The sequence below is a fragment of the Panulirus ornatus genome, chromosome 68, assembly GCF_036320965.1.
Source record: "Panulirus ornatus isolate Po-2019 chromosome 68, ASM3632096v1, whole genome shotgun sequence".
In the NCBI taxonomy this organism is placed as follows: Eukaryota; Metazoa; Arthropoda; class Malacostraca; order Decapoda; family Palinuridae; genus Panulirus; species Panulirus ornatus.
Window position 1 is genome coordinate 20,467,010 of NC_092291.1, and position 27,611 is coordinate 20,494,620.

Here is a 27,611-nt window from a genome sequence, read left to right on the forward strand (position 1 = left end):
CCTAGTGTCCCCTAGCAACGGTCCTCCCCTAATGTCCCCTAGCAACAGTCCTCCCCCAGTGTCCCCTTGCAACAGTCCTCCCCCAGTGTCCCCTTGCAACAGTCCTCCCCAAGTGTCCCTAGCAACGGTCCTCCCCTAGTGTCCCCTAGCAACAGTCCTCCCCTAGTGTCCCCTAGCAACGGTCCTCCCCTAGTGTCCCCTTGCAACAGTCCTCCCCAAGTGTCCCTAGCAACGGTCCTCCCCTAGTGTCCCCTAGCAACAGTCCTCCCCTAGTGTCCCCTAGCAACGGTCCTCCCCCAGTGTCCCCTTGCAACAGTCCTCCCCTAGTGTCCCATAGCAACGGTCCTCCCCAAGTGTCCCCTAGCAACGGTCCTCCCCTAGTGTCCCCTTGCAAGTCCTCCCCTAGTGTCCCATAGCAACGGTCCTCCCCTAGTGTCCCCTTGCAAGTCCTCCCCTAGTGTCCCCTAGCAACAGTCCTCCCCTAGTGTCCCCTAGCAACGGTCCTCCCCCAGTGTCCCCTTGCAACAGTCCTCCCCTAGTGTCCCATAGCAACGGTCCTCCCCAAGTGTCCCCTAGCAACGGTCCTCCCCCAGTGTCCCCTTGCAACAGTCCTCCCCTAGTGTCCCCTAGCAACGGTCCTCCCCCAGTGTCCCCTTGCAACAGTCCTCCCCTAGTGTCCCATAGCAACGGTCCTCCCCAAGTGTCCCCTAGCAACGGTCCTCCCCTAGTGTCCCCTTGCAAGTCCTCCCCTAGTGTCCCATAGCAACGGTCCTCCCCAAGTGTCCCCTAGCAACGGTCCTCCCCTAGTGTCCCCTAGCAACAGTCCTCCCCTAGTGTCCCCTAGCAACGGTCCTCCCCCAGTGTCCCCTTGCAACAGTCCTCCCCTAGTGTCCCATAGCAACGGTCCTCCCCAAGTGTCCCCTAGCAACGGTCCTCCCCTAGTGTCCCCTTGCAAGTCCTCCCCTAGTGTCCCATAGCAACGGTCCTCCCCCAGTGTCCCCTTGCAAGTCCTCCCCTAGTGTCCCATAGCAACGGTCCTACCTCAATGTCCCATGGCAACGGTCCTCCCCCAGTGTCCCCTTGCAACAGTCCTCCCCTAGTGTCCCATAGCAACGGTCCTCCCCTAGTGTCCCCTTGCAACAGTCCTCCCTTAGTGTCCCCTAGCAACGGTCCTCCTTCAGTGTCCCCTGGCAACAGTCCTACCTCAGTGTCCCATAGCAACGGTCCTCCCCCAGTGTCCCCTTGCAACAGTCCTCCCCTAGTGTCCCTAGCAACGGTCCTCCCCCAGTGTCCCCTTGCAACAGTCCTCCCCTAGTGTCCCACAGCAACGGTCCTACCTCAATGTCCCCTGGCAACAGTCCTACCTCAGTGTCCCCTAGCAACGGTCCTCCTTCAGTGTCCCCTGGCAACAGTCCTACCTCAGTGTCCCCTAGCAACGGTAATACCTCAGTGTCCCCTAGCAACAGTCCTACCTCAGTGTCCCCTAGCAACGGTTCTCCCCCATTTTACCCTGTCAACAGTCCTCCTTACCCTAGCAACAGTCCTTCCCAGAGTATACCCTAGCAACAGTCCTTCCCAGAGTATACCCTAGCAACAGTCCTTCACCTAGTATACTCTGGCATCAGTCCTTCACCTAGTATAACCTAACAACAGTCCCACCAGTATACCCTTGCAACAGTCCTTCCCCTAGCCTAGCCGAACAACATTCCGCCAGTATACCCTAGTAACAGACCTTATCGCAATATAACCTAGCAACAGTCATTCCCCCATTATGCCTTAGTAACAGTCCTTTCCCCAGTATACACGAGCAAAACCCTCCCCAACTATGCCCTAGTGACAGCCCTTCCCCCCAGTATACCCTAGCTTTCTCAATATACCCCTAGCAAAATTCCTCCCCCAAGTATACCCTAGCAACAGTCCTTCCCCCAGTATACCCTAGCAACAGTCCTTCCCCCAGTATACACCTTGCAACAGTCCTTCCCCCAGTATACATCTTGCAACAGTCCTTCCCCCAGTATACACCTTGCAACAGTCCTTCCCCCAGTATACCTTGCAACAGTCCTTCCCCCAGTATACACCTTGCAACAGTCCTTCCCCCAGTATACACCTTGCAACAGTCCTTCCCCCAGTATACACCTTGCAACAGTCCTTCCCCCAGTATACACCATGCAACAGTCCTTCCCCCAGTATACCTTGCAACAGTCCTTCCCCCAGTATACACCTTGCAACAGTCCTTCCCCCAGTATTCATCTTGCAACAGTCCTTCCCCCAGTATACACCTTGCAACAGTCCTTCCCCCAGTATACATCTTGCAACAGTCCTTCCCCCAGTATACACCTTGCAACAGTCCTTCCCCCAGTATACCTTGCAACAGTCCTTCCCCCAGTATACACCTTGCAACAGTCCTTCCCCCAGTATACACCTTGCAACAGTCCTTCCCCCAGTATACACCTTGCAACAGTCCTTCCCCCAGTATACACCATGCAACAGTCCTTCCCCCAGTATACCTTGCAACAGTCCTTCCCCCAGTATACACCTTGCAACAGTCCTTCCCCCAGTATACATCTTGCAACAGTCCTTCCCCCAGTATACACCTTGCAACAGTCCTTCCCCCAGTATACACCTTGCAACAGTCCTTCCCCCAGTATACACCATGCAACAGTCCTTCCCCCAGTATACCCTTGCAACAGTCCTTCCCCCAGTATACACCTTGCAACAGTCCTTCCCTTAGTATACCCCCATCAACAGTCATTTCCCCGGTATACCCTAGCAACAGTCCTTGCCATGGCCCTAGATGCCTCCTCCCCTGACCCCTTGTGCCAGGCCCCACCCAACAGTGAGGGCAGGTTCCTGTCATGTCCTTACATAATGAGAATGTGTCAACAGCTCCACACCCCTCTTGCCTCGCCACATAATGCACGTTCAATTTTCACCTCATATATATATATATATATATATATATATATATATATATATATATATATATATATATATATATATATCCTACTTAACTAGAGAGAGAGACGGAATTTCCATGGATGGCTGCAATAATAGCACCCACCCATGACATCCCTGAACGACCTAGCGAGGAAAATGTGGGTAATTTAGCGTCTCGTATCTTTTTTCACCTTTCTGAAAAACACCTCGGTAACATCTGCTGGTTTCCAACCCCTCTGGCAACCCAACCCTCGATAAGGATTTGCAGAATTTTTTGTTTTTGTTTTTTTTTCTTTAACTGTGAATATTATCTCCAGTTCTTTATCGTCTCCTTAGCGTGCGGATGAGCCCACAAGAACTCTGCGAGGTGATGAGGGTCTCCAAGGCGGCCTGACCGGGGCTGACGAGTGCCGGCGGACGACTGACTGACTGAGGAGGCCCGGGGGTGGGTGTTGCTGCTGCTGGTGGTGGCCTGACGGTCGCTTCCCCGGGCTGGCCAAGTCTTCAGGCGGGACGCCGAGAAAAACTTCTTAGAAATTCTCCGTGGCTGGAATATTCCACCATATATCGTCAGTTTTCCTTAATCTAGTGTCTATCCCATTTTTGAATATTCTCTTCCAAATGTGTTTCATGAGACTCGTCACGCTCAGGTCCATGCAATCATTTTGAACACATTTGCATGATGAATAATCATGCACGTCAACTCGTCACCTCGTTATACGGGAAATTATGAAGAAAAAAAAAAAACTTGAATTTTGAATATTCAGTTGCTTGCGGATCGCTAGTGTGGTTAACAAGTATAATTTTCTATTTAACTTTTTCTCGTTCGTGAAACGTCCGTTTATTACGTACATCACGACAGTCCTGCTTTAGTTCTATACGCAAATCGTTCCAACATGTGTGTCGTCAACATGGCCTGCCAGCGTCTACTTTCTTCCCTCGGCCAAAGGCAAGCCTTCATTACATATTATACACACCCGCTGACGACACCAGCTGAAATATTCCCCTCGAAAACATGCAACACCTAATCTAAATTAACCTTCGTAAGGCTGTCCTTCTCTGTTTCTTTTTAAGTATTTGACGCACTCTTCCTTCAGAGCAAACACCTGCTCCACACATCCCTTATCACTGGTGAGAGCTACGCTGGTCCTTCCCAACGTGCTAGCTACGATCTGCCGCTGTGGGTTTGTTTAGTGTTAAGTTGGGTTGTATCTTCTTTGAATTTTGTTGGTTACATTCAAGGTGGAGTCTGATGGCTTTTGAATTCCGTCTGGTGTCTGATTTTGTTGAACGAAGTGTGGTCTGTTCACGGGGAGTTGGTTTAAACTGTTTATATGTGTTTTGGTTTTGTTACGTTTGGCTTTCGTTCTTATGGTTAACTCCGATCAGGTACGTTTCGGTTTTGAATTTCCTGTTCGAGGGAGAACAGCTCAAAATACGGAAGCATCTGGTCGAAAATGACTCGATCCAACAACCATAGCCCATCTTGCAGGTTAGGCATAATAAGGTTGGCCACATTAAAACTATGGCCGAGACACGTCCACCCGTAGCGTTAGTTGCTCGGCCGACGCGTAGGCACCACACCAGCAGCATCCTAACGAGTCACAAACCGCCACCAGCACGACCAGTGGCGCTGACGACCTCCAGCGACGACGGACTGGTAGTACCGCTTGTAACAGTGTCGACTGTTTACCTCCCCTAAAAGTTCCTGACGATCTGCCCAGACTGGTGCTGATCCTGCTGAGGCCGTGCGTGTTTTAGGGGAGGGCATGGCGAGAGGGCTGCGGGTTCCAGTTTCGGGGGCACGCGTCACTTGGAGTCAAGAGCAAAGACAGTCACTTATGTGTTGTGGAGGCGCCGGGCGGGCCTCGGCGTCCGTGTCCTTATATGCATCACCAGTGGTTGCAACTATGTGTGCTGATGACTGGTGGTGGACAGCGTCTACGGGGCTTAACTTACGCAACTTTCTAGTAATTTAGTCTTCGCACCTACACCGGTTTATTACTTCAAATATCATGTTTATTCTCAAAAGGAATAGGGACCCAATCACAAAATAGGTTTAGTATTGCTTATGTAAAGAGTATTCTATAATCAGTACTTATTTACCAGGTGATGTTAATGAAAGCGAATTGAGACACTGAGGTCTTACTGCATTCCAGTGTTCAAAAACTTTTTGACTTGTACTGTTGGAGACAGTCCGGTGGGGCAGTCTGTGGTTGGCGACCACAGGCGCCAGCTACCTGCATACCCAACAACCCGCCATTTACTGGTCCTCCTATTCGTCCTAACTCACCGACCGGTTCACCACTCCCAATGGCTGACCATATACTCTCCTGCCATCACCTTTCCTCGATCGTCCCTTTCCTAACTCCCGTGGTGTTGCTGCCCTCTTTCTGTTCTACTGGTAATATTGCGGCTAATCTCTCTCTTGCGCCCAGCCACTAAGGTCTGGACCCACGGTACTCGAATGACTGCTGCTTCCCAATGTTTCTATGTGGAGAGCAGCCACATGAGGAGTGACCGTTACAATACCTCCTTTCATAGAATGGTAAAGCTGTTTACAGTAAGGGAGAGTTAACTGAAGACATAATTACTCTTAGTGATCCTCCTGCGAAAATTAACCTCTTGAGCACAACAGTACCAGCCACTAAGGTCTGGACCCACGGCACTCGAATGACTGCTGCTTCCCAATGTTTCTATGTGGAGAGCAGCCACATGAGGAGTGACCGTTACAATACCTCCTTTCATAGAATGGTAAAGCTGTTTACAGTAAGGGAGAGTTAACTGAAGACATAATTACTCTTAGTGATCCTCCTGCGAAAATTAACCTCTTGAGCACAACAGTACGACCCTCAAGCGCGACGGTACGACCTTTGGGTATGACGGTCTGGCCCTTGATCATCTGAAACCCTTATGGCTTAATCTAAGGCGCGGTCATCGTAACCAAGAGTTGTAAATTTGTGTTCACTGGGGTTCTGCAACTTGCATGACATACAAATCCCAGTGATCGTATTACATAACTCAGACTCAGCTAAATCAGAGGGTGAGAAATACCTTCCCTGAACCAGCCAACCATCAGTTCAGGTCGGATCTCTGCCATACGTATAAATGTTGGGTTTAACAGGGATCAGGCCGAGTTAAGGCGACCCTTGGGAGGGTTTACCGCAGCCTAATGGGAGTGCGAGTAGCCCAGCCCTTCGGCGCGGCATCCCGGCATTATGAAAGCATCTACGTACATGGACGGGACGGGCCAAGCTAATCTCCCTCGAACAAAGGCATTTATTTCATATCTATCTAGGGTGCCACCCTAGTAAGTCTTGGGCGAGGCTTCCTGCTCTCCGGTCATCTTACTTGGCGCCATTTAGGGCACCACCCACCCGCCCACTCTCCATGTTTGCAGAGAGAGAGAGAGAGAGAGAGAGAGAGAGAGAGAGAGAGAGAGACCTATTAGTATGTTGAGAAAAACGTCCTTACACTGGTGGGTCCCAACTTGTCCCCATCACAGTCTTATCTTCCAGCCTTCTGAACTTCCAGGGCTCCTTGCCTTTACTTCCTCTTGACTCAGCTTGTTCCATGCGTCCAATAGTCTGTTGCTGAAGATCAGTTTCCTCAAGTGTGTCTCGACATTTGTTTTTTTTTCCAGTACTTTACAGGTCATGCTTGTGATGGAGACAGCGCCCCCTCCCAGTCTCCATTCTTATTGATAGGTATGACGTTTCCTCACGCCCACTCCCCTTGACATTTTACCTTCTTCTGAAGTCGTCACGAACAACATTTCGAGTGTTTTGACAAGTGCATCTGCACACGTCTTCAGCGCATACGGAGAAATTTCATCAGGACCTTGAGCTTTATATGGGTCAAGACCCTTTAGTATTCTGTGCATCTCCACTTAAGATGTTTCAATGCTCTACAAGACCTCCTCCACCCCACGCCATCTCACTAATGTTGGGGCTGTGGTGTTTACCATTATGAAAATACGTTTGAACTACTCATCCATTTCCTCGTGTATCTTTACATTTTCCTCTCAAACTCTTTCCTCTGAACCCTTTAGCCTTATCAGCTGCTCTTTCACAAACAATTTATTCCTGACAGTTCTGGGTTGTCTCCTGCCCTATTCATCTTGTTCTTTTCAGAGATTCTTCGTTGCTCCTCCTTTCTATTCTTGCTGTAATATTTTCTTCTTCTCTTATATCTTTAAAATGTTGGGGTGTCCTACATATTCTCCACAATGGTGCTAAAGTTCCTTCGCTCTTTCACGTCTTTTAATATGCAATGCCTCTCATCCCTTCCTTCTATCTCGTACAGGTCTAGAGCTTTCCATACTGATGTGTTCTAAACCTGAAACGATGACTGCATATTTAACACGACAGCGACTCGATCTTCGGCCATTCCTCAGAAGGTCTTCTTCATCGCGCGTAAATGCGATGAGACCGCTGTGGATTGGCTCTTAGTCCAGACCGTCCAGACCGAGCGTTGTGACATCATCTTCTTTCCCCGCACAGCGAAGCTCTAGCTTTCTCTTCCGTCTTTTGTCACTCCTGTCTTCACCGTAAACAGTTGAGTCTACGAACATTCAAGGGCCTCATATCAGTTCTCCACGCCAATTTCTTTCATTTTTTTCACTACTTATTATCATACTTTTCGTTCGAGGTGGCTGTGACCTGGGGAGTGATTTCAGCCATCTTATGCCGACTACTACCAAAATACCCACACATCACATACGCACATGCACACACAATACAGTCATATGCACACAAGATTTCTGTTAGGTGTACACATGTTTGTTTGGCGTGTTTGTGTATGTGTGTCTCCACTGTGCGAATGTGTTATGAGGTGTGTGGATATGTTTGTTTGGTGTATGGACATGTTTTGCGATGTAAGTACAATGTATTCGCTGCTTACATATGCGTTATGTTTCCTTGTATCCTCAGCATCTGTAAGTGTTGTGTGGCAACAGTAACTGCTGTAAGTATACAGACGGAGTGTACAGTTCACGGGGAGGAACACTTCCAGCTGTATAAATAGCAATTATTAAAGTTACTGCTTTTCGTTTTCTTTTTACAACCCCCCCTTCTTCCAGTCAATTTTCTCTGTTCTATACACTTTTGCATTCATCTTTCCTTCACTACTTTCACGCCTTCTTTCCCTATGTCCCTACGTAACTCCCCACCTTCATTTATCCTTCATTATCATCCTGTCTCTTTCTCTAAAGATAAGAAAGTCATCACTGTAATGCTGTCCTCCTGCAGATAACGTACTTATGCAACGTAAGAACTTGCGTTATCTGTCTTCCCCATGTACTTCATCTGTCTTTGTCTCTCCCCAGCCAACTCCCCGCCGTCCCACGCCACTCCCCCAGCTTCCTTTGCTGCTGCCTGGGTCCCGAGGCCGCGGCCCACATGCGGCAGGCGGACTGGCTGGCTGGGTGTCAGAAAGCAATTAGGTCCGGGTCATGGTGACGCTGGCCACACCCGCCGCTAGAGGGCACAGGCCTCGGGGGCCCCGCGTCCTGCAATTTGATTCATTCTACCAAGAATTAACGACCGGCACGATTTCACCCCCTCCCTTTAACACGTCCTTTTCTTATGGTCGTTTCAATTTTCTTTCCCCGTACGGAACACTTGGCAGGTCGGTCGAAGGATAATAATAATAAGGGTTTTGAGCCAACACGGTCGCCACAGTTCGTGGACAAGAACGACTGAGGCAGACCTCAACATCTCTCTTTTTTTTTTTCATTTGCAAGCCAGCCCATCGTCCCTGACCTCTCGTAAACACGGGTAAACATAACAACCATCACACAGACTCAGTAATAGCCTTATATAATGTATTCAGCATCGTCTCTTCATTTACTGATCCGAGTAACACATACTGAATGTACAATTACAGATGTTTTGAGAGCACACACACACACACACACACACACACACACACACACACACACACACACACACTGCCATCATCAAACTTGAAATCGGATTTCCAGTGAAATTCTGGTGCGAACTCTCTCACTCCATAGTAAAGATGACCATCAACTTAGTCCCTATTAATCCCACGGTTTGAAAAAATAAGCTTTAGAACGCCTTATATAAAACCTAACACGTTTGATATAATAAAAAAAAGAGTCATACACAGACGCTCGTTACAAGCTGTCCAGCCCCAGACCACACTAACCTCACCACCACTACGTGCACTGGGCCTCCTCACACTCTCTACCTACTACCATCCCTCCGCCGTCACATGGGGCGCATCCAACTGCATTACACATAAACACGTTTACTGAGTCAATTCTGTACAAGTGGGGGTTCCCGACCCCTGAAGTAGGGCATCGGGTAAAGACGCCCGCCAAAGTAAAAGGAGGACAGATAAGTCACTATATACGTCTAAAGTGATTTGAAAAAAAAAATATATATATATCATTTCTCATTGATCTAATAGATTACTGATGTGGATATAATCATATCACTTGCAAGATTAGGACATTTGCTTCCCATTACGCGCGTAAGCACAGGTCAGCGTCGTCTACGTGCTAGACTGACGCCTCCCCCCGCCTCAAACACCCCCAACCCACCCCTCGTGGTGGTTCATCATCAAGACTTAATCATGACAGAGCTTTCCCCCACCGTAGCGTCAAGCCAAAATTGACCGATGAATTAATTTCACCTGAAACTTGACAGTATCAGGGAACTGTCAAACTGGGACGAGGTACTGAAAGCAGGAAGCTGAAAGCTAAATCTATGCTTGAAAGCCCAATGCACAAACAAATGAAAAGATGTTATTGAGAGAGAGAGAGAGAGAGAGAGAGAGAGAGAGAGAGAGAGAGAGAGAGAGAGAGAGAGAGAGAGAGAGAGAGAGAGAGAGAGAGAGAGAGAGAGAAATAGACGCCAAATTGAGTTGCATCGGTGTGGTCACATCACTTTAGGAAGCATATAGATCTGCTGAGGAGGGTCCAGTGAAGGAGGGGAGGAGAAAAAGAAGGCAGGAGAAGGGGGACGTCGACAAGACGTGATAACAGCATTTTTTAAGAGACTCCTCACTGGAGGAACATAACGCGAGACTGAGGGCAATAAAGGCGAGAAGAAATCCTTCCACCACAAGAGCAGTGTGAGAGTGGGAAACATCACCAGCTCTGGTAGGCCATCAGGCGAGTCTTATACATGCACATCACCCACGGGGCTGGCACACTCGCACTGGTCTGGTTGACGTAACGTTTCCAGCGTGGCCACCAGTATTCCAGGCGGTCCCCAACAGGCGTCCTACACCACGCCCCTACCATCTCCCAGGTCCCTCTATGATCATGCTGCCGCCATACCCCTTCTTTATCTCTCTCTCTCTATCTACCCCCTTTTTTTTTCCCTACCCCTATATTCGTCCGTCCGGCTGGAGCAGCTCTCGCTCCTCTCCACCCGTACGTAGGGCGGGCCCGGGAAGCGAGGAGGAGGAGGAGGTGGAGGACGACCTTCTCCACCCACCTCTTAAAGTTCCCACCCTCATCTTCTCGTGTCCACCAGACAGCAGGTTTCTTTTGCCAGGAGATCTGTTCTCGGGTCTCCTGGCGTTCATGGACTCCTCTTTAATCCACTGGCATATTAGGTATGAATTCACTCATGGTAAGGAGTACACTGAGTTCTTAACATCTAATGTGGAGAATATGACGGAGGATCCGTCTATCCGTCTGTCTGTTTCTGTCTGCCGATCTCTGCCACACTTACTGTCTCGATGTTCCTGATCTCTTCCCTCTCACACCACACCCACTTGCTCTCACTTTAACCCCCCCCTCCCCTTCCCCAGGACCCCTTGACCGCTGATGCACACACACACACACACACACACACACACACACACACACACACACACACACACACAAACAGTGGTTAGCGTTACTGACCACAGATAGCATGGGCTCAACATGAGTCGGGTCCGCATGGGTTCGATTCCTAGATTCGTCCTTCCCTCAGGGCTGTTCGATAAACGGGTGCCTGGCTTAGGCTAGAGTGTGTGTATGTGTGTGTGTGTGTGTGTGTGTGTGTGTGTGTGTGTGTGTGTGTGTGTGTGTGTGTGTGTGTGTGTGTGTGTGTGTGTGTGTGTGTACTGGATCAAAGATAAGGTACGTATATATAAGGTGAAGAGACGAGGCAACACGAGTGTAAAAGACTCCCTCCGTAAAACACACACACACACACACACACACTCGCCCCTGTATAAACAATTACAGTCTCGCTCTCCCGCCACTCTCCTTCCCTCCCTCCCTCCCTGACTCTACATTCTCCTTCTTTAGCAGCCTCTACCTAGTTCTCCATACTTACATTCCTCTATGTACATCTCCAATAATACAAACACACTGATGTTCATACCTAGATGATAATAACTAAAATTAATAATCACACACACACACACACACACACACACATACACACACACACACACACAGAAAATAAGCTTTAGAATTCTGTTTTCGGACTTGGGAGTTGACATCGTCCCTAACCCGTGGCCAGAGTCCCATATTAAGAGTACAGTACAAGAGGCAAAACTATCGTCTAGCAAATACAAGAATAGCTTTCAAGTATATGGATAAGGGAATATCTAGAATAATTTCAAGTATATGGATATGGGAATATCAAGAATAATTTCAAGTATATGGATAAGGGAATATCTAGAATAATTTCAAGTATATGGATAAGGGAATATCTAGAAAGTTGATCACGTCCTACACAAGACCAAAACTCAACCATGCTTCTTCATTTAGGTCACTGTGCCATATAAAGCACCACGAGCTAATAATGCACGTCCAAAGGATGGCAACAAAGATGGTACCAGAAGCAAGAAAGCTGCTTTACAAGCCTTAAATTCACCCGCTATGAATGAGAGAAGAGTGAGGGGTGACCTGATCACAACTTTTATGAAGATTATGAACCAGGCGGATGAGGTAGACAGTGACCAGTTCTGTGAGATATTGGCATGATCCATCTCTACAAGTCGAAGCTTTCCTTGCCTGCAAAAGCTTCCATCACCCATGGCCTGGCCTCAAGGTGTATTTCAGTCCCTCACTTAGTGTCAGCGAGGTCACCTTCCCTCTCCCTATCTCAGACGTTTCCAGCTGCCAGATTCTCAGAGTCTGTGGTCGTCGTGTCTCTTGTCTAATGTTCCAAAAAAAAAAGAAAAAATCTGCCAATGTCGTGTCCTTTTCCTGGACGGAGAATTTTTACAGCTGAACTATAAATATCGTACAAGAAACACAGCAACATATGCAGACACTATTAATAGGTCTTACAGATACATATGTTAAGTCATTCGGAAATTTGAAACAGGGCCGGATTTCCTAAGGGAACAACTAGGCCATGACCTGGAGCCAACTCAAGATGAGGTGACACAGTTTTGTAGGTACTGCATGTGTTCTTGGTCACGTACAATTACGTAAAATAATGTAGTCTGCAAAGCTGGTAGACTCATAAGGTAGAGTCTGGGTATAGGTGGGATGGTTTCGAAAACCTTTTGGCCTCGGGGGTGACCGAAAGGAGTAAATCCAACCCTGCTTACAAAGAGTTAACGTAAAAGTGACTTACCATGATCCAGTAGCGTCTGACGAACGTCGGCAGCAGGCGACACATGCGCATACATCGACCCATCGCGCACTTCTTTATCTACGTCTGCCTTCCTTCTTCTACTGTGTATGAGTAGCCAGAACTCCCAGTATGTTCCGTCTCACCAGTAATGACACCGGTCACTGGTAATGTACGGTATATATATCACTTCCACTGGCTTGCGATCAAAAATGTTACGGGGCATAAAGGAATCATACCAAAAGTCATACTTCCAGTTTAGAACAGTCACCCAACCACGATGTTTGCTGACACGACCTCCCTCCTCCCGGAGTTCCTCTTGTATCTGCGAAAAAGGAAAATGTGTATATAATCTTCATACAAACATACCATACACGTACAATTTAAGTAAAGCCATCGTAAATGTATGCAATTAAGAACATGGGTGTTCATGTAGATATACACTAGGCTTTCCCAGCAAACTTAACCTACGTACCCAAAGCTCTCAGAGCCAACTTCTCCTAGGTTTTCCTATGCTTTCCAAGCAAGTTTCTCCGCCCTGCCCTACAGCTCTCCACCGCAAGACAAGATCCTTCTACCCTGTTTCCCCAGGGCAACTCAGTGCTTCCTCTACAAACAATGAAAGTGTAAATTAAAAATCTAACTCTATTTAAGCCTTCGAGAAGATGCCATTCACAGGTAGTGAGTTGTTTATCGTCCTGCTGAATATACCAGTATACACACGTCCCAGCAGATATGTTTGTATGTCCTGGTGTATGCTGGTGTATTCAGCATAAAAATCTTCCACTTGTCAATGTGAATGACAACTCGAACATGTAAAGAACGTCAGACTTTTTTTTATCTACACTTTCATTAAGAATAACCATTGAGGACTGAAAAACAATAGCAGACACACCCATGACAAACACACTAGTGTACATGTACACATGGAGAAAAAAAAAAAGTTGACTTGTGCACGGCACACAAATCCCTGAACAGGTACATGCAAACAACTTCATACATACACCCATACTTATGTACACATACACATATAAGTATTGGTGTACACAGTAATTCAAGCTTCTCAACGTAGACATAGAATGGAGCGGCAACAGTTCATGAACAATTTCAGCAAGAAACGAGTCGAGACAAAAAAAAAAAAGGTAAGAAGATTCTTCTTTGAAACGAGTTGCAGCAGCTAATAGCGATGAAAGAATGAAAGAAACTCGGAGAAATCAGGGAAGAGAGAGAGAGAGAGAGAGAGAGAGAGAGAGAGAGAGAGAGAGAGAGAGAGAGAGAGAGAGAGAGAGAGCTCTGAGAATTCCTTATATGTTATATGTTATTCAAGGAAAACTGAGGGAGATTTTGCTGCCACCCGAGCGTGATGCACGGTAGGTCTTCATATACACCTACGTACCGTAAACTGCAACCAGGTTAGGAGAGGAGGAACAGAGCAACTATGAAGAGAGTAGTGTGGACGAGGCAGGAGATTATTCAGAGATCAGTCAAAAACCTTTCCACGTATTCATCTGGAGTAAACTGTAGTTAAAGAGCAGCTAATCTGGCTAAGTGGATCCAGAGAGTACTTTTAGAGGAAGATGTATAAACATGCGAGAAAAATCAACACAACCTCAAAAGTACATGTAAAGTAATCAGAGGGAATGGGATACTGTTTGGAAGCAATGAAGTACCTGGAAAAGACAAACAGAATACTAAAGGACTTAGACCCATATAAAGCTCATGGTTCTCATGAAAATTCTCCACACGCGCTGAAGAAGTGGGCAGATATTCTTGACGAGCTTCAGGTAATGTTGTTCAACACGTCGCTGCGGGAAGATAAAGTGCCAAGGGGAGTGGAAGAGGGCAAATATGATACCTGTCATTAAGGAAAGAAACCAGGGACTTATACTGAACTAGACTCTCCTCTGACAAGCGTGGTCTGTTTATAGAATCCAGAAAAAAAGATAATCAAGAGAGTAAACTGATGACTCCTTGGAAAAAAAAAAAAAAAAAGAGAAACTGCAAAAAAAAAAGAGAAAAAAGAAAACACGGATTCATGGAAGGGAGGGATGAGGGGGGGTTCATGTGTAACGAACCTCTCAGACCTAGAGAAAAGAGAGTAAGCTCAGTTTAGGATAAAAGGGCAGGGTGGATGGACTGTGTTTATCTGGACTGCCAGAAAGCATTTGACACTGTGCCACATGTGACCGACGACTTCATACAAGAATGGGGTGGAGACTCCTTCGATGAAGTGAAAGTAGTCTAAGTGGAAGGGAAGGATCCTTGGTCGCAGGTTTCCGAGAACCTTTTAGAAATGAGTTGGGGGTCCACCAGTGGTGTGCTCCGGGGGCTTTGTCCTGAGACCATTGCTCTTCTTGATCTACGTAAGTGACTTGCCAGAAGGACTGGACTCCTATGTGCATATGTTTGCATACGATGCCAAGGTCATGAGGGCAGTAAAAAGTAAGTAGCACCGCATCAAATGACAAGGGAGCTGGACAAACTATGATCTGACACATGATTCATAAAATTGTAACCCCGATTAATGCACAGTTAAAGAAAAGACATTCGTACGTACATCGTCTAGCGGGGAATAGACTGAGGGAATCTGTATGAGAGAGGGACTTGGGAATCTACTCCATTTTACCTCACTTGTCACGAGAGCTTCACTTTAGGAGGATGGTCAAGATCACAACCACCTGTCTGATGGCGAATATCAGAAGTGCAGTGATATTCATGGATCAGGAAATATTAAGCCAACTTTTGATATTCCACATCAGGCCAAACCTACGAGTGAAATGTGATGCTCATGTCTGGTCATCGCACTTAAAGAATCACGAAAAATTAATACAGAAGGTTTAGAGGAAGGCAACAAAGATAGTGCCACAATTAACAGATCCGACTTACAGTGAGAGGTTAGAGGCCACAAGAATTTTTAACCATGGAAGAAAGAAGAGTATGAGGTGACTTGATCAACAACCTTTAAGCCTTCAAACCAGTTTGATTACGTCACCAGTGAAGAGTCTCCATCAAAAGACGCAATGAGAGAGCAACCAGAAGCCATGATTATGGCAGAGAAACTTCAAGACAAAGGCACCCACGAATGCAGATCTCACTTCCCCGTACAGTACAACTAGGCAATCACACCAGGACACAGACACAAGGAGATTGTTCATAAAGATACAGAATATATCAGACCTAAATTAGGGGACGCAAATTAGAGTAATCAATTTGGTTGTCCCACTTTACGAGAGACAGCAGATCTCCCGGCGTCCCATCACTGCCGGGCACGGACGGCAGATACACACCACGGAAGGCAGTGTAAGTGAAACCTCTGTAAGGAGGTTCATGAAGGAAACTCGACCCACACACATGGCTCGTGGACCAGATATCATCTTACAAATTGAACTTAAGGAGTGTGTGTGTGTGTGTGTGTGTGTGTGTGTGTGTGTGTGTGTGTGTGTGTGTGTGTGTGTGTGTGTGTGAGTGTGTGTGTGTGAGTGTGTGTGTGGGTGCAGAGAACCTACGAGAGTCACCGTGAATGTGGTTTATAATCTAGTTAGATGACACTGGTATCTCAGGGAACCGGGGGAGGGGATGGGGTGGGGATCTAGTGTAGTGCTGATGAAGACGATAATTTAAAACAGAAGTGACAGAGGGGGAGCCATGAACTTCCAGACCCGTGCCACTTACGAGTGGGATCTGCAAGATACCAGGGGAAAGACGGAGGAGCACGAGAGGTATAGTCGTGGCTGGCAGGAACGCTCAGGTAAGAGACAACGTGGACTCAGGAAGAACTCAGGCAACGTCAGACGGACCTCATGAATTTCCACGAGAGAGCAACATCCTAGAGAGGAGGAGGAGGAGTGGTGGGGCGAGTGGACTGTATTCACTTGGAGTGTCAGGAGGTTATTGATACTGTCACCCCCCCCACACATGAGACTGATGATGAAGGTTCATCCCCAAACTGGGTTTACAGTGCTACTCAAACGGGCCGATAGTGATCTAACGAAGAGGGAGCCGAGAGCACAACGTCAGGGGAAGCCTTTAAGGGCTGAGCGAGAGTGACAAGTGGAGTCACTCACAGGGTTGGGTTAGGACCATCACTATCCCGGAATTATGTAAATCATTTGATCAGATGAGATCTGGTCTTACCTGAATTGTGTTTCCTGACGTTGCCAAAATGATATAAAAAGAGGGTGAAAATAAACCAGGAGACCTACACAACATACAGGCGTGGTCAGACAAAAATGGCACAGCGAAATCTGATCGTAAACAAATGGAAAGTAATGAAGATGGGAAAGGTTATGAAAACACCAGACTGTGACTCCCATACTGGGGTGGCTCCTTGAGGTTGATATGACGCCAACGCAACACCAAAACCATCATGTGCGGAGGATTGTGACACAGGCAGACGATACAACCAGGCTAGTCAATACAGTACCTCCAAGGAAGCAGACAGAGGAATCTTCAACAAGAATGCATGCGAGGAACAGATGATCCAAGTTGGATTGCGATTTGCTCTGGTAATTCTGACCTGAAGAAGTACATATAAATACTAGGGAAGGTAATGAAGCAAGATGGTATCAGACCTGAATGGTATGAGCAACGATAGCACGGGGGAAGCCCCCCTTAGCCTTCCCACATTAGACGAGACGAGGGTAAAGGGGTAGACACAATGACCAGCGGTGAGTGCCATGGGAACGACGGTCTCAACCACCCACACCCGAGGCCAAAACAGGAAGCCATGCAAGGAACGCGTCAGGAGGGGCGTGAGGAAGCATTTCCTCACCACCACAGCGCTGGGACACGTGGACCCAGCGAAGTACAGACGAAGAACATGAGGACAGTACTGAAGATTCAGAAGGCTGTACGACAAAAATGTGACATTATGATATCAAGCTCCTCATTATAATACACAAACAGGTATATACACAAGTAGGTAATCAAACACAACTGATGGGGCCCTAAGAATGTAAAACTCCGTCCGCGTAAACTACAAATACGCACATACAAATAGGTACAACCCAACCAACCACACACACACACACACACACACACACACACACACACGAGCGTAAAAATCCTCTTACGGTACATATAGTAATTACACACATTTACATAAAAAGCCAAGCCCACACCTCCGCCAAGCTGGAAGAGATGATTGAGCGGAGAGACGCGACCACAGCAGTTAAGATTCTAAGACGATTTGACAATGTAGATGTTCATAAACTCTTGAAGCTTAATACCAATAAGACAAACAAGGGTCAAATCGAGACACTTACCTAAAAAAGTGTTCGAAATACGAAAAAAAAAGCAAAAGAACGGTAAATGAATGAAAAAAAGCTAATCTATTTTTTGATATTATAATATCATTGACCTCCGTGTTGTATCGACTATCGTTCCTGACCGTGATGCATTGACGAGCCGCCCAGGGTCAAGCGCATAGGTTCGAATCCTGGTTGTGGCAGTCGGTCCACAGTCAACCCAGCTGTTCATCCACCCTTAAAGGTTGATCGATAAACTTAGACAAGAGCATATATATAAATATATATATATATATATATATATATATATATATATATATATATATATATATATATATAATTAGCATTAATGAGATGGCCTTGATTAGGGCCTTAGTTGCCCACGCAGTCTCGACTAACATAAAAAGAAAAAAAAATCTCAAAATATTCACGGACAACAAGTTTATGTAAACGAAGAAACAGTGACTACAAAAAGTGTTAATTAAAGGTTTTATACAATAACGTTACGAGATAGGATCCCACGAATGTGCAACTCCCTCCTCTTACGGCACAATTAAGTAATTAGAAACAGACGTTTACACACGTATTGATAAAGTCTCTCTCTCTCTCTCTCTCTCTCTCTCTCTCTCTCTCTCTCTCTCTCTCTCTCTCTCTCTCTCTACTATCTATCTATCTCTATCTATCTATCTCTCTTGCGGTAAGCGCTACACCTCAGCCCCATCTCCTGGCAACATTTCGTCATAAGTACTTGTAATCTCTCTCTCTCTCTCTCTCTCTCTCTCTCTCTCTCTCTCTCTCTCTCTCTCTCTCTCTCTCTCGTCAGTGGACAGTGATGACACACAAACACTAACGGAAATACTGCGCATAACATGCATGTGTCGGTCCGACGACCCTCTCAACCCACCACCCTCAATTCCGTCATGCATCACTCTGCCTGTTTTTTTTTTCTAGTCTCATCCATCTATTACATCTATCTGTGCATTATACAAATAGATAAGCGCGCGCGCACACACACACACACACACACACACACACACACACACACAGAGAAAGAGAGAGAGAGAGAGAGAGAGAGAGAGAGAGAGAGAGAGAGAGAGAGAGAGAGAGAGAGAGAGAGAGAGAATGTATTCACCGCCAAATGTATTCACTGCTAATCTATGTTAACCAAACTACCCTTACTCTATTTTTTAGGCATGCTCAACTTAGCCTAGTCTGATTAATGTATCCAAAATTTGGGATTAAGATGCTTTGCCTATATTTGACCTAACTTTGGAAAACTTACTTTAATTCCAAATGCATCTATATGATATGATTCTCAACGTAAGTTGAATGAATAAAATGACGCTCGTAATGGATAAGAATTTAATCTCTCCTTATCTGTTTACATGTGAAAAGCTTTTGGTTCTATCTTAAATACTCGCAAGTTTTGGCTGAAGAATTAATTGTCTACGAATGCTACCCGAAAGTTCGCCGATAGGTTAAATATATTCTCTCTTGTTCAGCTGAAACACCAGGGGTAAGGCCATATAATATACATCCCTCAAACTTACTAAATGTCAGCCATGAAAATATAATGCCATGTTTGGTTAACATTTCGGGGCAGTGCCCGTATGTGGCTAAATTCCAGAAAATCACGTCTAACTTAACAAACTGATCCAAAATTTGATCACATCCACGTATGCACTGAAGTATGTGAGGGAAGGAGTCGTTTGCCTCAAGCAGGTTATGGGTATAACAAAGGTGTCACTTTCATAATAAAGTGTTGGGGTGCTTGACCTTACTCCATAATAACACTCCTCCATAACCAGTCTCCAGCTTTTTTATTTTGTTAAGTACAACACTGTGAAATAATACCTCACAAGTGGCTCAGTTACACCTAAATATGCCATAACATTTAGATGAATACAATTAAAAAGTCTGACTTCACATAACTTACAAATCGCATTAAAAAAAAAAAAAAGATCGAGTAATTCTCTCACTCCATCCCCTGTGTGACATTGAATCACTTTCTTCAGTACTGAAACCCGTAGGAGGGGCGGTTGTTAACAGTTCTCCTATACCACTGACCTGCTCTGGGCACGACAACCGATGCCAAGACCAATCTATGGATACTCCTTCGCCTATGACTGCCTGGGTACGGACGCCACGACTGACTCCCGCCTGGGTATTCTGCCCTGACTCGCCCGCTGGGAGCAGATGCCGGCAACGTCATTCTCACTTTCATCTACACATTTTTTACTCATTATGGTTCAAGTATGGTTGTGGGCTGCCTATAAGTGACCACTAAATATGGGGAGAATGTGATAGATTTGCACTGTGGCCTCGATATCATACTCAGAGCTACAGACGTCCGAGATTCTGCATCATTTCGGGAGTACATAAATTAAATCACGAATTGACAACTCGCTCCAGCTGTTCATTGACAACTGCAGGTGCGAGGAACAAACGTTTTTGTATGAGGCATCATTACGCTGCTTACATTCCCAAAAATATCATATCAAACCGAAATGTACAGAACGTTGGCCATAACGTGACTACTTCCTGAGATACGGGGGCTCTCCATTGTGGAAAATTACGCGACAAAGTTCACCATTCGATATCATTCCTCACAAGGAGAGTGAATTTCCTAAACCGCAAGACCTCCACTCACGTCCACTCTGTTACGGCTGGCTCACTCTACTTACCCTCCGGCTGAATTTTGGATACGCCCCCATGAAATGATCTACACCGCTGAAACTTTAACAGCTGACCACCAACTGCAGGAACAAACCAACAAACTTACGTGTTTATTTCACTAAGGTTATCATTTACTGTTTCACTGCAGTCAAAATCTAGTTTCTAACTAGGCTAGTGCCTGGAACTTATATAATAATTGAATTAGTCAAGTACCTGGATGCAGTTAATTATTTGAATTAATTAAGATCCTGATACTATTCCTTATATGAATTAATCTTTTTTTTTTTTTTGTTTAAAAGCTATCAACACGGAAAAGGAGGAACACTGGCCTGAGAAAAGCATGACAATCAGAAAGTAAACACCATTACTCTCATTTAAAGAGCACACAGCAAGGGCGGTAAGCATACAGGAGTCTCCATTGGATAGTCTTCCCACAGCTCTCCAACAGGCCGGACTAAACCGTTCAGTTTGAGGGCAGGTGTAAAGATACACACAAGATTGTTTGCATCAGTGTCTGATACACACTCACTCACACACACACACACACACACACACACACACACACACACACACAAAGAAATGTGGCAACACGAGTGTAAAACTCTATCCTTGTAATACAGAACTAGTAACCACAGAGGCGAAAACAAAAGGATACAAAGTGGCCCGTCATACATGAAGTCTTTACACCGAAACTTAGGTGAAAATTTACATTACGTGGTCCATCCTCATAGAGGCATCTTGGATCTAAGTCCAGAGCTCTGTGAGAGAAAAGAGACGTGGGGCAAACACATCCCCCCCGCCCCCAACACTACTAACCAGATTTACCGCATTCTTACATGACATTCAGTTCGTCTATTGCCGTAATTGAACTCTATACATCGAATTATAGGTTATTGCACTTGTCAGACTCATAGACGGATGTACGGAGGGTTGGAGGTCATGGCCTCTGCCTTTCAGGAAATGGTCTGGCTTCTCGGAAGAATTATGAAGCCGACCACCACAGCTTGAACGTTGCGGGATAATGTCGTCACTTGTGGTTTTGTCTCATCGGCTGTAATTCACGAAGTGTTGCCTTCTCGTCATCTTTATTATTTTTAATCATGACTGGCTACTGATGATACTGTTTTATTGACTAGCTGATTCATTTCGTGATTTGATTCCCCCAACCCTTCAAGCTGGCTCCTTATCTGCGGTTTACTATTAAGACTGGCTTGGCAATTTCTAACGTTTTAAATCCAAATACAACTCGATCCTTATACCCGTGAGGTGGTGTCGACGTGCTCACGAGTAATACCATCGCACTCAATGGTCTTACAGTCGTGTTCATTCCACTTATAATACCACTTACTTAATTGATACATATTCTTATACTCTCATAATGCCCTTGGCACTTAGCAAACAGAATATCTAACGAGTTACATATATGGAGGCACCTTCAGCTTAGCTCAATGAGACAATTCTATGAAGAAAACTACATACTATCAACACTCATGGTACTTGCTGGCCCCGCGCACCATGTGAAGTGAGATTCACTTACGTTCATAAATACGTACAAGTCTCGTAACCACGTACGAGAAATATGCATCTTGAAAGAGTAATCAGAGTACGAAAGCTATATTGATTGACCTTACATCAGCCCATGTAAAACAATTTTTTTTGTTATACAGATATTTAGATTTCCCACCATTCTCTTTTGGCATGGCAAGACATCCCACAGGTCACTGGCATCCGGTACCGGATCACCACCCTATCAGCACCATCAGCACATGGTCCCTGCTTACTAACCCCCCTTACACAGCAGACCTATTAGTATGAGGCTGCCGTACACCACCCCTTGATATGGCCTGCTGCCAGGGATGTGTGGCACCTTCGTCGCTGCTCTCCCAGGCCTCGGGGAGGAGCAGACCAGATATTGTGACGAGAGGAAAAGCTGAACTTTTTCTTTTCTATTGTGTAATGACACCAAGCTTATATTAAACGATATTTCTCAATTCGCTTATAACGGGATATAAACACTACATGGATGATCATTAGCGAGTCCTGGTCCTCTTGCATGTAACCATGGACAGTGTGGTGGAACGTGTACGTACAGACGCTGGTGCGTGAGGGATGAGTGACCACTCTACGTGCTCTTAATGACTAAAAATTTCGTCTAGTTTGGTGGTGATGCTTCAGTAATAGGGTCAACCACCACAGGCTCTTGCTAGTCATTTAGTTCGTGCCCTGACAGGACGGCGATGCGCACCAGACAATGCCTCGGCCTAAGGCTCTGAGTACCAGCTGAATGCAGTATGCTACTGATGCATCGTTCTTCTTACTTCTCCTTCTTTCCCTTGATGTATTGAGGTATTACATGCTAGCGGGTTACCAGCCCGCCGCAAAGTATGTCAGTAATGAATGTATGCTGCGTCACAAAACACTTAGCATCATTGTATTGCAGGAGTAACACTTGACGTTGATTTTATGCTGAAGAGGAAACACTTGATGCTGTCTATTGCATGAGGAGCACTTGACACACGGCTCGCCAGTCACACTGAAGCGGGCAGTTCCTGGTGCGGACAGACAGAGGATCAGGCAGGTACCCACCCTGACCGCTGGGGGTTGAGGGTGTGGCCGCTTCGGTGCACGGACAGACGGAGGACCTAACAGGTGTTCTGACTGCTGAAGGCAGAGGGTGTGATGCCAGGTACAGGGACGGACAAAGGACCCGGCAGATGCCTTTATCCCTGGGAAAAGGTGTGATACGACCCGCTGAGACAAGAGATAAGACTGCCATCGGTCATCTATGGCAAACTATACACAGATGGGCCCTGCCATCCACCTACACTCTTCATAGGGTACGGGGAGCATGACGGCACCATCCATAGATACTGCTAATGGGCTCATGGAACATGCAACATCATCTACGGAAAATGTTGACACAATGCAAGGTTCAGATGAACCCTTTCCATGGATATTCACGGCAAATGATATGATACAGACGACCCTCATGAACAAACACTGTTGACTGTAACTAGGGCATAGACAAGTCTACCCACAGACACTGATGACGGTAACTAGGGCATAGACGACCCTCATGAACAGCCACTGTTGACGGTAACTAGGGCATAGACAAGTCTACCCACAGACACTGATGACGGTAACTAGGGCATAGACGAGTCTACCCACAGACACTGATGACGGTAACTAGGGCATAGACGAGTCTACCCACAGACACTGATGACGGTAACTAGGGCATAGACGAGTCTACCCACAGACACTGATGACGGTAACTATGGCATGGACGAATCTACCCACGGACACTGATGACGGTAACTATGGCAGGGACGAATCTACCCACGGACACTGATGACGGTAACTATGGCACGGACGAATCTACCCACGGACACTGATGACGGTAATGAGGGCACGGACGAATCTACCCACGGACACTAATGACGGTAACTATGGCACGGACGAATCTACCTACGGACACTGATGACGGTAACTATGGCACGGACGAATCTACCCACAGACACTGATGACGGCAACTATGGCACGGACGAATCTACCCACGGACACTGATGACGGTAACTATGGCACGGACGAATCTACCCACGGACACTGATGACGGTAATGAGGGTATAGACAGATCTATCCATGGGCACTGATGACAGTATCTAGGGTACAGACGAATCTATCCACGGACACTGATGACAGTACCTAGGGTACAGACGAATCTATCCAAAGACACTAATGACAGTACCTAGGGTACAGATGAATCTATCCACGGACACTGATGACACTAAGGAATCTATCCACGGACACTGATGACAGTACCTAGGGTACAGATGAATCTATCCACGTACACTGATGACACTAACTAAGGAATCTATCCACACACACCTACAGACAGCCATAGCTGCAGACGACTATCCAAGCACACGGTTGACAAAGATGGGTACAGATTTCTCTGCTCACGAACACTGCTGATAGAATTTGGATATAAACGACTCTATCCACAAACAATGGAGCGCTGGAGTACACACTCGTGGATACTACTGACAGAATCTGCAACACAAACGAGAACATCCAATCCTACTCTGAGCACAGACTGTGACGGAGGCAGTACCGTTCGCCAACACGGCACAGTATCTCTAATTCTCACTGACAGTCGTCTGGCTATGACAATGGCCACATACACACAGCTCTTGTAAGAAAACTCATGTTTCCGCCCGGGATCGAACCGGGGACCTTGCGCGTGTGAAGCGCACGTGATAACCACTACACTACGGAAACCGTTGAAGGTAACTCGGACGTACACACTACTGTATGCTGAATTGGGTACATTCAATCTTTACTTGGAGTTTTATATAATGAAAATTGAATGGATAAAGAAAGAAGTACTGAATACATTACACCCAAACACTTTTTCGTGTCTCCCTTGCCCCTGGGGGTGGCGGGGAAATCGACTTCCACGCTACTATCCTCCTGACGACTGAATATCTGGGTAGACGTGGACGGATCCTGAACTGGAAATCAACTACAGTGTAAAGCAATCCATCAGTGAGAGAGATGAGTCCAAGCGAATACAATGGCGACGAAGGCTGGTCGTCTAGGACCATGAGAGAGAGAGAGAGAGAGAGAGAGAGAGAGAGAGAGAGAGAGAGAGAGAGAGAGAGAGAGAGAGCCAGGGTGCCTCAGAGGAGAGGGAGGGAGTGTGGCGGAGGCGAGCGAGAATGCGAGTGAAACTACCTGATACGTGTGATAAAGCTGGTCGCCCAAGAGAGAAGACCTTCCTCAGGAGGAGACAGATCACGAGGGACACGAACCAAGCAGGGGCGGGGTGTGATCCATTTAGAGACAGAGGAGACAGGCAAAACAGACTTCACCCAGACGGCAGACAACGAGGGTCAAATAGCGTCGAGATACGAGAACACACACACCAGACTCTAGAATTACACAAAAACGACGAAGGATCATCACACGGGAGACAGCGTCGAAGGGGACACAGTGCAGCGAACACCGCACCATATAGAGAAGGACGCCCTCACCATGACGCCCCTAGATGTTCGTGGCGTCGCGACCCTCCTCCAGGATGCCATCAGGACCCGCCCCTTGATAATGACAACGTAGCAGGTTCCTGAAGAGTTCTATACAAGGAGTACACTTACAACCTCCCCTTTACCCTGGTATTCACTCGCTCTGGCTGTGTATCACGCACACACTGGTACACTTGTTCCTCTAGCTGTGTGTCACGAACACACTGGTACACTTGTTCCTCTAGCTATGTATCACGTACACACTGGTACACTCGCTCCTCTAGCTGTGTATTACGTGCACACTAGTACACTTGCTCCTCTAGCTGTGCATCACGTACACACTGGTACACTCGCTCCTCTAGCTGTGTATCACGTACACACTGGTACACTTGCTCCTCTAGCTGTGTATCACGTACACACTAGTACACTCGCTACTCTAGCTGTGTATCACGTACACACTGGTACACTTGCTCCTCTAGCTGTGTATCACGTACACACTAGTACACTTGCTCCTCTAGCTGTGTATCACGTACACACTAGTACACTCGCTACTCTAGCTGTGTATCACGTGCACACTAGTACACTTGCTCCTCTAGCTGTGTATCACGTACACACTAGTACACTTGCTCCTCTAGCTGTGTATCACGTACACACTAGTACACTCGCTACTCTAGCTGTGTATCACGTACACACTAGTACACTTGTTCCTCTAGCTGTGTATCACTTACACACTAGTACACTCGCTACTCTAGCTGTGTATCACGTACACACTAGTACACTTGTTCCTCTAGCTGTGTATAACGGACACACAGGCACTTCACATGCAAGTATTTAAATTCATCAAACAATACTACTGAAGTGAAGACCCGACACGTTACATGTATCAAGACTTCACGCCGGGAAACAGATACCGTTTAAGGTGAGTATAAGGTTTACCTTCCAATCTAGCGAAGAGCTGGCATGGGGAGGATCTCACACTAGAGAGAGGAGTGCGTGTTAATCCCTGGGACACTGACGACCAGACTTGGGGATACAGACGACGGCAGTGACGGTCACCATCGACAACTATGACATATTTCCGTCCTGAATCGAACCCGGGGGGGGACGTTGCGCACGTGAGGCACACATGACGCTCACCTCACTACGGAAACACCGAATATCCAGGGCATTGTATACCAGAGTAATGAGTTCACTTGAGAATGAAATCATTACACCAGATCATAAGAATTTTTTTTTTTGGTCGTGTTTACCTACTGCACCTGAGTGGCCTATTACTATCCTAGTGGCCTCAACACACAAGCATCTTACATTACCGCACCAGTTGATTTATCCTACCATCTTGGCACGGAATTCCCCTACCGTCACCTACCACGATCAGTTAGCATTGACGATGTGAAGACAAGGAGGAATGTGGGGGGTACTCAAGTTCACAGGATGTGAAGATGGGGAATGCAGAATTTTTTTCAAGATCACATGATGTGAAGGCAACGAATGCAGGGGTACTCAAGTTTGCGTGATGTGAAGACAAGGAGGAATGCAGGGATACATACGTTCACATGATGTGAAGGCAATGAATACAGAGATACTCAAGTTCGTTCACATGATGTGAAGGCAATGAATACAGATTCTTAAGTTCACATGATGTGAAGGCAATGAATACAGAGATACTCAAGTTCGTTCACATGATGTGAAGGCAATGAATACAGAGATTCTCAAGTTCACATGGTGTGAAGACAAGGTAATACTAAACACATTTCTAAGGTGTTAAGATAATATCTGGATCTGCACGCTTTCCAACTGCACACATGCGCTCTTTCACTTCGTGTATATGTAAAGATTCGCCAGGTCCGTCTATGGTCCATCCCTGGCTGGCTCGGGATCTTGTCAATGACAGCCATAAGTGGCAGAGGTTCGGGTGTGTTTTCGAGTTTCCGGGCGAATTTAGGTGTTTAGGTTAGATGTAACCCTTTCCAAGGCAGGGGCCCTTTAAGTCCTACCAACTACTTCATTAAAGATAATACTACTGTACTCTTACAACGAATGTGGTCCGACCGGTGAAAAGCCAGTCACTGCAGTATACAGCTGCTACTGAAGAAAAACATGCTTTGGGTAATTAACGAAAAGAAAAGGAATAGTTGTTACATAACTATATTGGGCCATGTGTCCTGCATATA

General features: G+C 46.4%; 1 protein-coding gene across 4 annotated transcripts in view; it reads right to left on the bottom strand.

Moving 5' to 3' along the window:
• LOC139747339 (NADPH oxidase 4-like) overlaps positions 1-27,611 on the bottom strand; it is a 134,934-nt gene that overhangs the window by 99,449 nt on the left and 7,874 nt on the right. For 2 of the 4 annotated variants that reach the window (XM_071659532.1, XM_071659529.1), the window contains exons 1-2: positions 19,808-19,943; positions 12,498-12,819 (exon numbers count right to left, since the gene is read on the bottom strand). In XM_071659532.1, the coding sequence (XP_071515633.1) occupies positions 12,498-12,560 (63 nt within the window). In that variant the 5' untranslated portion in view covers positions 12,561-12,819; positions 19,808-19,943. Of the gene's footprint in view, positions 1-12,497; positions 12,820-19,807; positions 19,944-26,373; positions 26,476-27,611 lie in introns of those variants that run through there. The other 2 variants (XM_071659531.1, XM_071659530.1) reach the window with 2 other exon arrangements.